The sequence below is a fragment of the Bubalus bubalis genome, chromosome 1 (genome assembly GCF_019923935.1).
Source record: "Bubalus bubalis isolate 160015118507 breed Murrah chromosome 1, NDDB_SH_1, whole genome shotgun sequence".
NCBI lineage: Eukaryota > Metazoa > Chordata > Mammalia > Artiodactyla > Bovidae > Bubalus > Bubalus bubalis.
In genome coordinates this window covers 31,144,286-31,161,447 of record NC_059157.1, presented here as the reverse complement: position 1 = coordinate 31,161,447, position 17,162 = coordinate 31,144,286, and the positions used below count along the sequence as shown (strand labels likewise).

At 39.2% G+C, this 17,162-nt stretch overlaps 1 protein-coding gene across 4 annotated transcripts in view; it reads left to right on the top strand.

Moving 5' to 3' along the window:
- Positions 1 to 17,162, top strand: part of TRAPPC11 (trafficking protein particle complex subunit 11) — a 38,921-nt gene that overhangs the window by 13,905 nt on the left and 7,854 nt on the right. For all 4 annotated transcript variants that reach the window (XM_006075128.3, XM_006075127.3, XM_044938463.1 and 1 more), the window contains exons 10-26: positions 480 to 627; positions 2,978 to 3,071; positions 4,014 to 4,093; positions 4,199 to 4,277; positions 4,385 to 4,439; positions 4,798 to 4,943; positions 5,425 to 5,486; positions 5,583 to 5,715; positions 6,310 to 6,440; positions 7,675 to 7,830; positions 9,577 to 9,764; positions 9,868 to 10,016; positions 10,199 to 10,320; positions 11,634 to 11,753; positions 12,851 to 12,916; positions 13,025 to 13,181; positions 15,626 to 15,737. In XM_006075128.3, coding sequence (XP_006075190.2) covers positions 480 to 627; positions 2,978 to 3,071; positions 4,014 to 4,093; positions 4,199 to 4,277; positions 4,385 to 4,439; positions 4,798 to 4,943; positions 5,425 to 5,486; positions 5,583 to 5,715; positions 6,310 to 6,440; positions 7,675 to 7,830; positions 9,577 to 9,764; positions 9,868 to 10,016; positions 10,199 to 10,320; positions 11,634 to 11,753; positions 12,851 to 12,916; positions 13,025 to 13,181; positions 15,626 to 15,737 — 1,998 coding nt within the window. The remainder of the gene's footprint in view (positions 1 to 479; positions 628 to 2,977; positions 3,072 to 4,013; positions 4,094 to 4,198; positions 4,278 to 4,384; positions 4,440 to 4,797; positions 4,944 to 5,424; positions 5,487 to 5,582; positions 5,716 to 6,309; positions 6,441 to 7,674; positions 7,831 to 9,576; positions 9,765 to 9,867; positions 10,017 to 10,198; positions 10,321 to 11,633; positions 11,754 to 12,850; positions 12,917 to 13,024; positions 13,182 to 15,625; positions 15,738 to 17,162) is intronic.

Genomic DNA, 17,162 nt, shown 5'->3' with positions numbered 1-17,162 from the left:
TTAATGGGAATCAGCTGTTTACTGGTCCCATCTCTTTCATTCAACACACACACACACATATACATCAAGTTTCTGCCATGTGTCCAGACACTGAGAATATAGCAGTGAATAGACAGTATCCCTACTGATATGGAATTTGCTCTCTGAGACTGATGACAAAAAATTGCTAAAATGAAAAGTTTCCCAGACATGTGAATGTATTTGAGTGGTTGGAACCGTATTGACATCTGGTTTGAGGATACATTTATAAAGACTCGCTAGCATGGGAGAGTTGACTTAGAGAATTTTTCTGTAACCTACAATTAGTGTGTATTAGTATTTACAAAGCAATCCCCACAGTTTACAGCTCACCAGTGGCATTTTCTGGATACAGTCTTCTGAGGTTATGGTTTCAGGGTGAAAGACTAGTATTAATAGAAGTAAGCTTCTTTTTCTTTTCTCTCTTAAAATTTCTTGATTTTTTTTTTTTCCCTTTGAAGATTCCAGGCCTTCGGAGATTTATTTGATGAAGCTATTAAGTTGGGGTTGACAGCTATTCAAACTCAGAATCCTGGTTTCTATTATCAGCAGGCAGCGTACTATGCCCAGGAACGGAAACAGCTTGCCAAAGCCCTCTGTAACCATGAAGTAAGTCACCGACTCCTGTATTACCTGGCAATTAGGAAGTTTATTAACCTTCTCTTGAAAGAGGATAAAGCTGGTTGTCATTGATAATTTTTTTCCAAGCCTTGGCCTATAACGAGTTTTTATCGTAGATATTTTCAGGAATTAGGATTATTTTCAGTTTTAGCCTGAGTACTCTCTCTTTTCACCTATGAACTAAGCAGACATTTTTCTTTGAAGAACTGATTTTTGATTAGCCATAAGTTAGTGATTTTGACCAGGGAAAGTTGCTTTAAAATAAAAGCCACAGTTTAGTCTTTGCCACACTGTAAATTCATTGTTTTGCAGTGCAAAGGACACTGAGCAACGTGCTTTATTTTGACCCAGTGGAGAGGACGTCATTGGACTTCTTTCTCTTCCTGGGGTTCTCCTCCATGGAAAACTCTAAAGAATCTATTTAAGAGTATTAATTGCTTAGTTTTTTAAACTTGACATTTTATATTGCCTTTCTCTTGCATGTTTATATTTAAATACCAATTACTCCATAATCACCTTTTAAAGTAAAATCATGGTATGTGTATGTTTATGTACATAGATAGAGATACTTGCATTCATATAGTTATATCAGTTTATTTTCACTTAAGATCTCAAAATTCTTCTCTGAAATTAGGGGAATTTAAACAACAGTGCTACTTAAAAAACTGTTTAGAAAAAAAAAAGCAATTTGCATTTTAGTACTTTAAATATTTGAATTTTTTCCCCTTAAATCATAATATACCAGGACTATTTTCTACCATGTTATTTGGATATGATGTATAATTTCATTGTATGTTTTATATTTTTAAAGTTTGTCATATTATCATTTGAGCACAGTATTTTAAAAGGCGATTAAAACTAGGTCTTGTCAGGATATGTATAAACAGGCATTTGCAAATCCTGGCTGGAGTGTAAAATGATATTTCTGTCAAGTAATTACTTCTGTCAAGTAATTATATAATCATGCCTACCTTTTGACCTAGAATTTCATATTCAGGAAGCCTAAGGCAGATAAGGGATCCTAAGAGATAAGTTTTAAGAGTTATTTATAAAACTATTAATTGTAGTGCAAAATAATAATAATGTAAACAACTGTAGGAAGTTGTTAAAATGTGGAATAGAAGATGCTATTATAAAAAATAGCATGGCTATTTTTCATAGCCATGAAAAATAATGTTTTGGAAGAATATTCAGTGATATGGTGAGATATAGGGAATGTATTTAAATGAAAAAAGTAGGTTGAAAAATTATTTTAGCTGATGACAGGTAAACATTCACATATAAAATCTGGAAGAATAATGTACACACTGTTAATAGTGGTGGTAGGTCTACAGGTAATTAAATTTTTATCCTTTTCCTTTTGGAAGTTTTCTTTATTTTTCAACAAAAACTCTTTTTACGTTTTGGTTTCAGAGGGGAGAAGGTTATTTAAAAAAAAAAGAAAAGGAAAAGCAGCATAAATTTGTGAATCCTGGTGCCAAAAATATCCTTCCTCCACCAATACCAGCACTTAATACACTTGCAATAAAAGAAAATCATATCTTTTTTTTAAAAACTTCTGATAACATTTTTATTTGCACAAAAATATATATGGTTTAACTATCAAGTTTAATTTGTAATATATTTTTACTGGTTTAAAAATAAAATGTAGAGAAGTTATTATTAAATCATTTGTTAGAATCAGGTTGGTTTATTCAGTTTTATTTTTATGATACTACCTGATCCAACCAGTCATTCTAAAGGAGATCAGCCCTGGGTGTTCTTTGGAAGGAATGATGCTGAAGCTGAAACTCCAGTACTTTGGCCACCTCATGTGAAGAGTTGACTCACTGGAAAAGACTCTGATGCTGGGAGGGATTAGGGGCAGGAGGAAAAGGGGACCACAGAGGATGAGATGGCTGGATGGCATCACCGACTCGATGGACATGCATTTGAGTGAACTCCAGGATTTGGTGATGGACAGGGAGGCCTGGCGTGCTGCAATTCATGGTGTCGCAAAGAGTCGGACACGACTGAGCGACTGAACTGAACTGAACTGAACTGACCCCTCCCAGTATTCTTGCCTGGGAAATCCCATGGACAAAGGAGCCTGGCAGGCTACAGTCCATGAAGTCGCAAGGAGTTGGACATGAGTTAGCAGCTGAGAACACCCACATGCAATATTAAACAGTTTTTGTTTAATTTTGTGAAGTTCAATTTGTGTTAAAATAGTCACAACTCTGATATTTAATTGTGTGGTTTGTATTTATGAAAGCTTTTTTATTCTGACAATGATTAGGGAAGAGTTGGTTAGTGATGGGTTGTGTAAACTTATTCAGGGTTGTGTTTTAACTTACAGGCTTCTGTAACGTATCCCAACCCTGATCCCTTAGAAACACAAGCGGGCGTTCTTGACTTCTATGGACAGCGATCATGGCGACAAGGAGTACTCAGTAAATAATTTTTCCTTTTTCCTTTTTTGTCAGTCTCCAAAGGCAAGAGATTGCTATCTTAATTTTTCCTTTGGCTGCATTAGTATAACAAATTATGTTGAGGTAGAAATATTTGCTTTTTAAGCATTCTTTAAAATTGAAGTGCAGTTAATTTACAATATTGTGTTTCTGCTGTCCAGTAAAGTGAATCAGTTATACATATACGTGTATTCCGTCTTTTTTAGATTCTAAACATTTTTTTAAGATTTACTTTTTAGAATGTGTTGTTTCTATCACTGCATCTTAGATTAACATAGCTAATGATGTGATCAACACATGTGGACATCTGTTGTCTTAAAGAATTTAGTAAGCCACTGTGGCCAATTTTTATATTTGACACTTTAAAACATTACTTGTACTACCTTAAAAATAATTTCTCTGCATCTTTCTTGTTTTATACACACTTAATTGGAGCAGTTTCTGTGGCCATTAAACCTTAAGTGTTAAGAAATCATTTACTTTGGGGGAGAATGGATACATGTATACATATGGCTGAGTCCCTTCCCTGTTCACCCGAAACTATCACAGTATTGTTAACTGGCTATACCCCAATGCAAAATAAAAAGTTAAAAAGAGAGAAATTATTTACTTTGGTGTCTAGGAAATATATTCTATCTAGAGAATGATATTGATACCACTTTTTTTTTTTAATATCACTTTTGAGGTGGTCGTTTCCACTGAGCAAAAGAGTACTGAGCTCAGTATCGCACCGTTCAGAACAGAGGCCACACCAAAGATTCCATGCTGATACAGCCGCCTCTTAGACTCTTCAGAGTTCTAGAATGTTGAAGAGTCTGAAGTACATTGTAGTAAAGGCCTCAAGGAGTGCACACATCCAATGTCCGTGTGGAGGATCTGTGTTCAGTGAGCTATCTGAAATGGGCTGTGTCCTCTCTTACACAGGCTTTGATCTTTCGGATCCCGAAAAAGAGAAGGTGGGGATTCTTGCCATTCAGCTAAAGGAGAGAAGTGTTGTTCACTCAGTGAGTTTTGGTTTTTTTTTTTCCCCTCAACACAAACTGTATTTTCAAGGAAAACATGAAATTATTTTTATTGGAATGTTTAACACTTTTTATCTTTCCCAACAGGAAGTAATAATAACTCTTCTGAGCAATGCTGTTGCGCAATTTAAGAAATATAAGTGTCCAAGAATGAAGAGTCACCTGAGTACGTATCCCTTTCATGCCATGACTTCATGCAACTTTTGAGTGATTTCAGATTACACTCATACAAGATTTCAGATTACATTCATACAATCTTTGTTTCCTTTATAGTGGTTCAAATGGGAGAGGAGTATTACTATGCAAAGGATTATACCAAAGCTTTGAAGTGAGTCCTGTTCACTATTTATTTTTGTAAGCATTCTGATTCCCTTGCAGCTAAATGAGAACGGAAATTTGTAGCGGAGGATTTATTACTTCCATGTTTATTCCCACTTCTGTTAAATACCATTTCTGTGATTTTTTTTTTTTTTTTTTCAAGTAATGTCTATTGGTACAGTCCTTTTCAGACTCCTAGCAAACCTCACATTTATTTAATGTGAAAATACCTGTTGAACTATTTCAGGGAGATTTTTCTGAAGTTTATATAAAACGAGTAAAGTACTTTCTTTTCGTTTCTCCATGAACTCTTCCTACACCGCCTTGTGAGGCTGGTTCAGCGTTTCTGACATGTCGTCCTCTGTCAGGTTGCTAGATTACGTGATGTGTGATTATCGGAGTGAAGGGTGGTGGACCCTGCTCACATCTATACTGACCACGGCTCTGAAGTGTTCCTACCTCATGGCCCAGCTGAAAGATTACATCACTTACTCCCTGGAACTCCTTGGCAGAGGTAACAACATTCTTTCAGTAAAATCTGGAATCTTAACAACTACAGAGACTCTTTAAGCTTCTTATAATTGGAAGCATAATTCAGTATCAAATATCTGATGGTACTATATCACCTGCTGGTCACTTTGCTGAGAGAAGGGGTTTATACTTTAATGGAACTTGATACAGTTAAAGGTCATACTGTAGTTGAGAAGAACAGATTTCTTCTGCCTTACTTTTCAAATTATGGCATAAAATAATTGTTCACAGAAGAGTTCAAATGCACATACATAAAGTATTGAGGCTGACTTAGAAAGCTGAGCTGTCAGTTTTCTGGAATTGTGCTTAGCCATCTTAGAAGAGATATTTATCTACAGTATTTTAATACCTGTAGGGGGGTTATTGGGCTTACTTGGGGCTTACCCCCCTAATACCTGTACGGGGTCATGGGCTTACTTGGCCTGTCTTATAGTTCTGATTTTTTGCTTCTTCCTTTCTATTAGCTTCAACGCTGAAAGATGACCAGAAATCTCGGATAGAAAAAAACCTCATAAATGTTTTAATGGTAGGTTGGGACTCTTTATATATAAAATCTGTATCTGGATATGTGTATTTTTTTTTATAACTAGCTGAACAAATGTTTAACTCCATGTTGGTGCAGAATGAAAGTCCTGATCCTGAACCTGACTGTGATATCTTAGCTGTGAAAACTGCTCAGAAGCTGTGGGCGGACCGAATCTCTCTGGCTGGCAGCAATGTTTTCACAATAGGAGTACAGGACTTTGTGCCATTTGGTGGGTAACCGGCATCTATAGTATTATCTTAGAGAAATTGTCCATTTTCTAAGAAATAAATAGATGCAGAATAATAAAAGTCAAAGAATTTTCCCAATACAGTCATTTTGTAGATAAACCGAATTTTTTTTTTTTTAACTTTCCGCATTGACATACAAAGATGGTCAGAATTTTAAATACTTAGTTTCGGTCTTAAAATTTTCTGCTTTGTTCATTTTTAGTTCAGATGTTATTTGAAACACATTTGAAAAAACAGTTATTTAAAAGGTTTATGCTTTCCTATCTAGGCAGGTATTTTGAAATAAGCTAAAAATAATAGAATGGTTCTTTTTTCTTTAAAATCATATGTCAGTTATATTTCAGGAGCAAGCATGCTTTTAAAATTAAAGAGGTTTTGGAGGTAGAGTTCATTTAAATTTTTTTTAAAGAGTGAACTGCATTTATGCCTGTTGAAATGCTTCAAGTTCAGAAGTCAGTTAGAATACTCAGTAGAGATGTTTCCTTTCTGAGGAGCAGATGTAGGTCAGAGAATAATGTGCGTGGGACTAGCATGTCTGGTGGTGTCTGACTTGGCCCCTTTTGTTCCGTTCCTAGTGCAATGCAAAGCCAAGTTCCATGCCCCAAGTTTTCATGTCGATGTTCCTGTGCAGTTTGATGTTTATCTGAAGGCTGATTGTCCACATCCCATTCGGTTTTCTAAGCTCTGTATCAGCTTTAATAATCAGGTAATGGTACCTTTTAATATGTGTGTGTGTGTGTGTGTGTGTGTTTTTACCATGTATGTATTATATCATAACTGGCATTAAATGAAGTAAAATGAACATAGTGAGTTTTAGGTCTTAGTAGGTTTCTTGCTAATAGGTATATGATACAGTCTATCTAAAAATAAATGTATTTATAATTTTCAACTTCTGTGTCCGCAGTGCAAGTATTACAGTTTTCCTAAAATTTTTGTTTTCACTTCCTGCTTAGGAAACCTATGAACTTTGTCTATACATAGAGAAAAGTTTTGTAATATGTAATTTAAATTTCGAACAAGATATATTCAGAATGAGTGTGATTAGATTTTCAAAATGATTTGTTTTATTCTCACATTAGTATTAGCTTTTCATTATAAAACTGTTTGGAGAAGGCAATGGCACCCCACTCCAGTACTCTTGCCTGGAAAATCCCATGGACGGAGGAGCCTGGTAGGCTGCAGTCCATGGGGTCATTAAGGGTCGGGCACGGCTGAGCGACTTCCCTTTCACTTTTCACTTTCATGCATTGGAGAAGGAAATGGCAACCCACTCCAGTGTTCTTGCCTGGAGAATCCCAGGGACAGGGGAGCCTGGTAGGCTGCCGTCTATGGGGTTGCACAGAGTCGGACATGAGTGAAGCAACTTAGCAACGTAAAACTGTTATCTTTTTAATTTTAAAGAAATGAAAGTGGAATAGATGGATATAAAGTAAACATGTAAACGTGCGCTCTTCCAGTTTCATTCCTTTGGGGGCATTACAGTTAACTTCTGGAATAGCTCAAACATCGTATGGTGCCCATATATTAACAACTTTTTTCTACAGAATTGGGATAGCATATTTCTCACATTTGAACATTTTTGTAGTGTGATGTAGGCAAGTGCTTGATTATATTCTGTTTCAGTTATAAGCCCACTTTTAATTTTCTGGTGACCCAGAAAGTATGTTGAGCCGTTAACCAGCAAGCATTTATTGAGTTTCAATATTCTTAGCATCGTGGCGAACCTGAGAAAGTTTAGTGTATGTCAACCCCATTAAAATAGAAGCATTTTGAGAACAAGGGCAGGAGCAAGCCTGGGTCACTTGAAGATTAGTATGTTTTATTCAACTACAAACCATTACCCAAGGATTCCTTCTGATTAATTGGAGAATCTTAAAGCAAGAGCATGAAATTTATGTTTAAGAAACATAAACCGTGACCCTCACTCTTGTCTTTTTCAGGAATACAACCAGTTCTGTGTAATCGAAGAAGCATCCAAAGCAAGTGACGTTTTAGAAAATTTGACTCAAGGCAAGATGTGTTTAGTTCCTGGTAAAACAAGGAAGTTTTTATTTAAATTTGTTGCAAAAACTGAAGATGTAGGAAAGAAAATTGAGGTTAGTTATAAAATGTGTTTAAAAAATATTTTAAATGATACAAGTAATAATGAGCATGCATCAGAAAGAATTTCAATAATACTTAAGTTTATTAAGTTAAAAATGAAAATCTTCCATTTGGACTTACCAAGGGAAATCATTCATTACGGTTTTTTGATAGGTTTCCTTTCAGTGGGAATATATTATACGTAATATTCAGTAGTTGGCTTTAAATTGCTAGATAGTGTTGTGTGTTAGACATCACTTCCTGCTAACACATGAGACCAACCTTATCTTTAATGCCTGTATAATCAGTTGAGGAATTTTAAACTATATATATCATGTATATGTGTGTGTATATATTTTCTGTAATGTGGGCTTCCAGGTGGCACAGAGGTAAAGCATCCACCTACCAACACAGGAGATGTAGGAGACCTGGGTTTGATTCCTCAGTCAGAAAGATCCCCTGGAGGAGGAAATGGCAACCCACTCCAGTGTTCTTGCATGGGAAATTCCACGGATGGAGGAGTCAGGCGTGGGCTACAGTCCATGGGGTCATAAAGAGTCAGATATGACTGAGTGACTGAGCACAAGCATTCTATAATGTAGCAATTATATTTTGTAAAATATGACATAATTCACACTAAGGTGTGATATCATTTTGATGTTTAAACATTGCTGATTGCATCTTTTTAAAAAGATTGGTACTTTGAAGGGTTCATTTAATGTAGATAATTAAAATGTCTTTCAGGAATATAAGATGAAACTCATTTTTTTGAGCATAAACTTCGGAGCCAAACTCCTTGGGTTTCAGTTCCAGCTTTCCAGCTTACCTGCTTGTGGCCCTGGGCAGTTACTTGACGGCTTTTATTACAGTTTATTCATCTGTAAAGTGGGAATAATAATGTTAGCTACCTCTTAGTGTTTCATGAAGATTAAATCAGTTAATATAAATTTCCTGGAAGTGGTTAGGATGGGGTAAGCCTCTCAGGAAATGTTTTCCCATGGCTGGAATGGGACAGGTAAGCCTAATCTGAACTTGGGAGCATTTCTCAGACAGAAACATAAGACTGCACCCCCAGTATTCCCATAGCAATTTTTGTGAATCTGTTTATTATATAATCTGTAGACCAGTATCCAGAGTTTTTGCTTGTTCGTTTAAAAAAATTCTTCATGATTTTGACTAAACCCCTAATGTCGTATTTTAATTTTTTATGAGAAACTAAGGAAGTTTTAAAAAATCTTTTTGCAAGATACCCCAAGGAAGCCTACCAGATGCAAATCAAAATTAATAATGCTATTAAATATATTTGCAAATAGATTTAGTGGAAAGGACATTTATTCAGTTAGTGCTTGTACTGTTGGTGTCATCAGGAAAAGTCCGTGTGGAAGTAGGAGTTAGGTTCGGAGGAGGTGAGTGGTTACCAGAACATTCGTTAGTTTCACTCAGCAGCCACTGCTTGCGTGTCTGCTCCCTCGGGCACCACCCCAGGTCCTGAGGTAACTGCCGTTGGGCCCGTCTCAGCTGGAGAGTCGGGTTATTGTCCTCCTGTGAAGGTGACGAGGGTGAAACCTGGTGCAGGGTTACTAGCCAGCGTCCCAGCCGACAGGAGCCAGGAGCGGGCTCTCCGAACGGGTGTTCCGACCTGTGTGTCACATCGCGGGCCCCAGGATCTGCACAGCGCAGCGGCCCACCCCGAGGCTTCCTGGGAGGGGGTGGTGACAGACCGTACGCGGTGGCGTTTCTGACAGACCTCCTCCTCGCAGGTTACGTCCGTGGATCTGGTTCTGGGCAGCGAGGCGGGCAGGTGTGTGGTCCTGAACTGGCAGGGAGGCGGCGGGGATGCCGCGTCCGCCCAGGAGGCCCTGCAGGCTTCTCGCTCTTTCAAACGAAGACCCAGGCTCCCCGACAGCGAGGTCCACTGGGATGGCATCGTGATCCAGGCGAGCACCATGTGAGTCGGGCTGCGGCCGCTCGTGGAGGGCCGGCTCGCTTCTTTGAATACTTTGCTGTTGCTTTTAGATCAGTTACTTAGCTAGCATTTTTTTCCCCCAAAGGATCATTTCCAGAGTTCCAAACATTTCAGTCCATCTGCGACATGACCCCCCGGCCCTGACTAACGAAATGTACTGTTTGGTTGTGACCATTCAATCCCACGAGAAGAGCCTGATCAGAGATGTGAAGCTCACTGCTGGCTTAAAACCTGGTAAACTTTTCTTTTCAAAATTTCATCTGTGTTCATCCAACATGAAATAAACATCACGGTATTAACTTCAGGAAATCTGTTTTGAAAATGGTTATGATCGAGTGCTCTCTGCAGTAGTGTTGATTCACAGGGCAACATTTTAATCTTCTGTATCTTTAAAATGTAAACATTTGTACTTTCAGGACAGGATGCCAATTTAACTCAGAAAACGCATGTGACTCTTCATGGGACAGAACTGTGTGACGAGTCCTACCCGGCTCTGCTCACTGACATTCCCGTCGGGGACTTACAGCCCGGGGAACAGGTGAACTCGGCCAGCTGGGACTCAGAGGAAATGGGTTAGGTTGTAGTGTTAAATATGGAGTGGGTTTTAGACAGCTTTAGCACATTTTAACAGCACATCCTGAGACTAAACAAGTCATTTAACTAATGCACATTTTATACACATATTAGACATATTTCAGTTCAGTTCAGTCGCTTGGTTGTGACCACCTCTTTATGACCCCATGGACTGTGTGCAGCACTCCAGGCCTCTCTGTCCATCACCAGCTCCTGCAGCTTGCTCAAACTCATATCCGTTGAGCCAGTGATGCCATCCAATCTCATCCTCTGTCATCCCCTTCTCCTCCCGCCTTCAATCTTTCCCAGCATCAGGGTCTTTTCAAATGAGTTAGTTCTTCGCAATCAGGTGGCCAAAGGATTGGAGTTTCAGCTTCAGCATCAGTCCTTCCGATGAATATTTGGGACTGAATTCCTTTAGAATGGACTGGTTTGATCTCCATGCAGTCCAACAGACTCTCAAGCGTCTTCTCCAACACCATAGTTCAAAAGCATCAGTTCTTCAGCACCCAGCTTTTTTTATAGTCCAACTCTCACATCCGTGCATGACTACTGGAAAAGTCATAGCTTTGACTACATGGACCTTTGTTGGCGAAGTAATGCTTCTGCTTTTTAATATGCTGTCTAGGTTGCTGATAGCTTTTCTTCCAAGGAGCAAGTATCTTTTAATTTCATGGCTGCAGTCACCATCTGCAGTGATTTTGGAGCCCTAAAAAATGAAGTCTGTCACTGTTTCCACTGTTTCCCCATCTTTTTGCCATGAAGTGATGGGACCGGATGCCATGATCTTAGTTTTCTGGATGTTGAGTTTTAAGCCATCTTTTTCACTCTCCTGTTTCGCTTTCATCAAGAGGCTCTTTAGTTCCTCTTCGCTTTCTGCCATAAGGGTGGTGTCACGTATTTAAATGTATAAAATATCTTCAACAGTTTTTATACAAGGGGTTTTATAACAAATGATCCTGATATTGGAAATCCATTGCCTGATAAAATAACTAAATAACATAAACTTTACAACTTCTTGAAAGAACCTTTCAGTCAATTTTTATTTCCAACACAAACACAGAGTTCATGAGAAGTTGAAAATGATAATAGAAAAAAAAGATGGTGTGATAATGACCCCATTCTTAGGCTGTGGCAGGAACAGCTGTAAAAAAGTGTTCAGGTGATTACCCAGTTAGTCCAGTAAACTCTGGAAGGTGGGAGCATTATCCTAGAGTATATATCAGGAGGCAATCTCTGTAGTATTAATTAAATTAAAATACTTTTATGTTGTTGTAGCTGGAAAAAACGGTATACGTTCGCTGTGGAACAGTGGGCTCAAGAATGTTTCTTGTGTATGTTTCTTACCTGATCAATACAGCGATTGAAGGAAAAGAAACTGTTTGCAAATGTCACAAGGTACTTTTTTCATGGCGACTTTCAGAAATATCATATGTGGAGTGTTTTCCTATTTTGTGTTATTTTCATTAACCTGTGAAATAAGCAGCTTAGGTGATTATAGTGTCCTCCCAGCCCAACAGAGGAGGAGACCCAGAGATCTGGGGGTTTGTAGTTTGGTCACTGCAGAGAGTCTGGGCTGTGGCCTCTTAAAAGTCACTGGGAAGCAAAGATAAATAAAAGCCCATTGTTTTGTGAACAGACCCTGGCAGAGGAGGTGGAACAGGTGGGTTAAGAGTCCAGACTCCAGGGACTGGTCAGATTCCGTTCAGCTTCTGCCTTTGTCACCTACTAGCTTTGTGACCCGCCCCCCTGCACCGCCCATCTTAAAGCAGTAATAGTACTGACATCTGTTTCTTGAGTTACTGCGAGCTTTACAGTATGTGCACAGTGATTATAAGGGGCTTCCCCGGTGGCTCAGTGGTTAAGAATCTGCCTGCCAATGCAGGAGACCCAGATTAGATCCCTGGGTCTGGAAGATCCCCTGGAGGAAGAAATGGCAACCCACTGCAGTATTCTTGCCTGGAAAGTCTCATGAACAGAGAAGCCTGCGGGCTACAGTCCACAGGGTTGCAAAGAGTCAGACAGGACTGAGCACACACAGTGATGCTATGTCATATTACGTTATTGCTATTATCATTATCCTTATTCTAGTCACCTGAGCCAAGGTGAAGTAAGGGACTTAGAAGACCCAGATTCTAGGCTTCAGACCACTAGCGTCATAGTTTAAGGCCAACTGCTAAGTCTTTAACTTTTGGTTCCTCTTCTGTGGAATGGTGATGGCTCCTGCCCTGCCCACTGTGGCTGGATCCTGCCATAAATAATGTATGAGAAAGCGCTCTGCAGGGTGAGCTGTTACACAACCATAGGTGCCTTGTTAGAAATGCTAACCTGGACTCTCTACATAGGTTTTTACAAATATTGTCTACGGGAAAGGTCCTAGTTTCGTAATATTTAAGTTGGGATTATTTATTGATCAGTAATCGATTTGTGTTTTGTAGTCTTCTTTTGTTAAGACTGAGAAAAGCCATCGATGTGCCCTTTCCGTTTCCTTGCAGGATGAAACTGTAACAATAGAAACGGTCTTTCCATTTGACGTTGCAGTTAAATTTGTTTCTACAAAGGTATGTCCTGGGAAGCACATTGGAAATCACTTAGCTGATAGAAATTAACAGAAAAAAGGAAGTGGGTCAGTGTACTTCCTGACAGACCTTTGTCTCCATCTGCGACAGTTCGAGCACTTGGAAAGGGTTTATGCGGACATCCCCTTCCTGCTCATGACGGACCTGCTGAGTGCCTCCCCCCGGGCCCTCACCATCGTCTCCAGTGAGCTGCAGCTTGCTCCCTCCATGACCCCCGTGGACCAGCTGGAGTCCCAGGTGGACAGAGGTGAGAATGTGGCTCATCCCCCTTCACTAGCAGAAGACAGTGGGGGACAGTTAGCATCATTTACAGGTGACCTTGTTTTAAAGGATCAGGTTCTTGATACTCTAAGAAAGTGACTAAGAAATGTACTTGAAAATACAGTATTTTTTCCTGTTTGGATTTTTAATAGATTTTTTCCAATTAATTTTTAATTGATGTTTACTACTGTTTATAATTTGAAATGGGAAAAGGTGTTTATCAAAGAAACTTTGGAAAACAGAAAAGTAGACAAGTTTTCTAAATCATCCAAATAAAACACTTTATAGAGGAGATAATACCTTTCTGGTTCAGGGTACTTTGGGCTTTCCTGTATTTCTTAAAAGGAATAAAAACTAGTTTGAATGTTCAATTCAGTTGCTCAGTCGTGTCCGACTCTTTGCGACCCCATGAATCACAGCACACTCCCTGTCCATCACGAACTCCCGGAGTTCACTCAGACTCACGTCCATCGAGTCAGTGATGCCATCCAGCCATCTCATCCTCTGTCATCCCCTTCTCCTCCTGCCCCCAATCCCTCCCAGCATCAGAGTCTTTTCCAATGAGTCAACTCTTCACATGAGGTGGCCAAAGTACTGGAGTTTCAGCTTTAGCATCATTCCTTTCAAAGAAATCCCAGGGCTGATCTCCTTCAGAATGGACTGGGTGGATCTCCTTGCAGTCCAAGGGACTCTCAAAGAGTCTTCTCGAACACCACAGTTCAAAAGCATCAATTCTTCGGTGCTCAGCTTTCTTCACAGTCCAACTCTCACATCCATACATGACCACAGGAAAAACCATGGATTTGACTAGACAGACCTTTGTTGGCAAAGTAATGTCTCTGCTTTTCAATATGCTGTCTAGGTTGGTCATAACTGTTGTTCCAAGGAGTAAGCGTCTTTTAATTTCATGGCTGCAGTCACCATCTGCAGTGATTTTGGAGCCCAAAAAAATAAAGTCTGACACTGTTTCCACTGTTTCCCCATCTATTTCCCATGAAGTGATGGGACTGGATGCCATGATCTTCGTTTTCTGAGTATTGAGTTTTAAGCCAACTTTTTCACTCTCGTCTTTCACTTCATCAAGAGGCTTTTTAGTTCCTCTTCACTTTCTGCCATAAGAGTGGTGTCATCTGCATATCTGAGGTTATTGACATTTCTCCCGGCAATCTTGATTCCAGCTTGTGTTTCTTCCAGCCCAGCGTTTCTCATGATGTACTCTGCATAGAAGTTAAATAAGCAGGGTGACAATATACAGCCTTGACGTACTTCTTTTCCTATTTGGAACCAGTCTGTTGTTCCATGTCCAGTTCTAACTGTTGCTTCCTGACCTGCATATAGGTTTCTCAAGAGGCAGGTCAGGTGGTCTGGTATTCCCATCTCTTTCAGAATTTTCCACAGTTTATTGTGATCCACACAGTCAAAGGCTTTGGCATAGTCAATAAAGCAGAAATAGATGTTTTTCTGGAACTCTCTACCTTTTTCGATGATCCAGCGGATGTTGGCAATTTGGTCTCTTGTTCCTCTGCCTTTTCTGAAACCAGCTTGAACATCTGGAAGTTCACGGTTCACATATTGCTGAAGCCTGGCTTGGAGAATTTTGAGCATTACTTTACTAGCGTGTGAGATGAGTACAATTGTGCGGTAGTTTGAGCATTCTTTGGCATTGCCTTTCTTTGGGATTGGAATGAAAACTGACTTTTTCCAGTCCTGTGGCCACTGCTGAGTTTTCCAAATTTGCTGGCATATTGAGTGCAGCACTTTCACAGCATCATCTTTCAGGATTTGAAATAGCCTAACTGGAATTCCATCACCTCCACTAGCTTTGTTCGTAGTGATGCTTTCTAAGGCCCGCTTGACTTCACATTCCAGGATATCTGGCTCTAGGTCAGTGATCACACCATCGTGATTATCTGGGTCGTGAAGATCTTTTTTGTACAGTTCTTCTGTGTATTCTGGACAACTGGATTATAAGGACAAATAATGTGAGGGTTTAAAAAAATCACGATGTAGTCTTAAGACCAAATATGTGTGTGGGTCGCTCAGTCATGTCGGACTCTTTGTGACCCTTGGACTGTAGTCTGCCAGGCTCCTCTGTCCATGGAACTCTGCAAGCAAGAATACTGGAGTGGGTAGCCATTCCCTTCTCCATGGGATCTTCCTGACCCAGGGATAGAACCTGGGTCTCCTGCATTTCAGGCAGATTCTTGACCATCTGAACCTCCAGGGAAGCCCAAGCCCAAATATAAGCAGGTTATTTTAGTTGTTCTGTTTATCTGTCTTCCTTGAAAGAATCATTTAACATCTCCAAGTCTCTATAGATAATATACAAAAAATTGATAAGGTATCCTTTTTTTGTTACATTACTTGGATGTTAAAGCCCTCTGTTTATAGATGAAATGACTGGAGGATTATAAAGTCTCTGTCTTGCAGTCGTCTTGCAGACTGGAGAGAGCGCCAGTGAGTGCTTCTGTCTCCGATGCCCGTCGGTTGGAAATGTTGAAGGCGGAGTAGCAACCGGGCATTATATTATCTCCTGGAAGAGGTGAGACTGTGTCCGCCCTGCCTTTTCTCCATTATCCGTGTCGTCCTCATGCCGTTATTGTGTGTCCCTGTCAGTTAGCAGGTGAGAGCTTCTGCCAGCCTGTAGAACGGACGAGAAGCTGCATGCTGCCACTGACCGTTTGTCAAAAACACGCAGATTGAAAAGGATAACTTTCGTTCATGTTTGTTACAGCTTGTGATCTATATACTGACAAGACTTTAGCCAAATTCTGATGACAGGACCAGTAAAAGCATTAGGAGAAACTGCCCTCATTTGCAGTCAGTAGGACTGTTTGCACAGAAAACCCAAGGGGATCAATACGTTATTAGAATTATAAAGAGTTTCAGCAAGACTGCTGTGGATATAGCATCAGTATACAAAAATCAGTTGGATTTCTATATATCAATAATAAACCTCAAGGCAAAGTACTTTTAAAACAGGTATCATTTATGTAACAGCAAAATGATGAGAAACATATCTAGTAGAAGATATATATTACTTGTATGGAAAAAATTACAAAAATTTAAAACATTAAAGGAAGACCTAAACAAATGGGAGAGGTACAAAGTAGTCCCTGATCAGATCAGATCAGATCAGATCAGTTGCTCAGTATGACTTGGTTAAGATTTAATATTATCAATTGTCTGTAGATTCAGTGCAATTTCCTTCAAGATCTCAGCAGCTTATTTTGTTTCTGTGGAACTTGACACTCTTGGATCTAAAATTTGTATAGAAAGGCCAAATGTCAGTAATCGTCAGAATTCTCAGAAGAGGTACAGCTAGGCAAGGGTACTTGGCCATTCAAATTCAAAGACTTATTGTAAAGCTACAGTGGACATCACTGTAGTGTGGGCTCAGGGAGAGGTAAATAAACCAGTGGAACAGAAGAGCGATTCTAGAAATTGTTCCACAGATGCACATATGGAAATTACGTTTCATAGAGGTAGCATTGTTACGACTAGGGGAAGGATGAACTATTTTATAATTGGTGGTAAACAATCGAGTATTGACTTGGGGAGAAAATGGGATATCTGTTGGGCATTGTATATAAAAATTAATTTCAGATTTATTGAAATTCTAATTGTAAAAAGCAAAACTTCACTACTTTTAGGAGAAAAATAAGAGAATCATTTTATGACTTCGGTGTAGGGAAGAATTTCTTTAAATAAGACACTAGAAGTATGAGCCTCTAAAATTGATGAATTTGATTTCTTAAAATTAAGTTTTTCAGTTCATTAGAAAATGCCATGAAGAATGTGAAAAGACAGTGCAAAGTGGGGAAGGCTACTTAACAGCATCTGAAATGAACAAAGGATTCGAATTCAGATCAAGAACTTTTTCAGATCATTAAAAAGAAACCTCTAAGCCGAAAGTTGAGAAAAATACTTGAGTAGGCGTAGTGATCAGGAGAAGCTGAATGGTCAG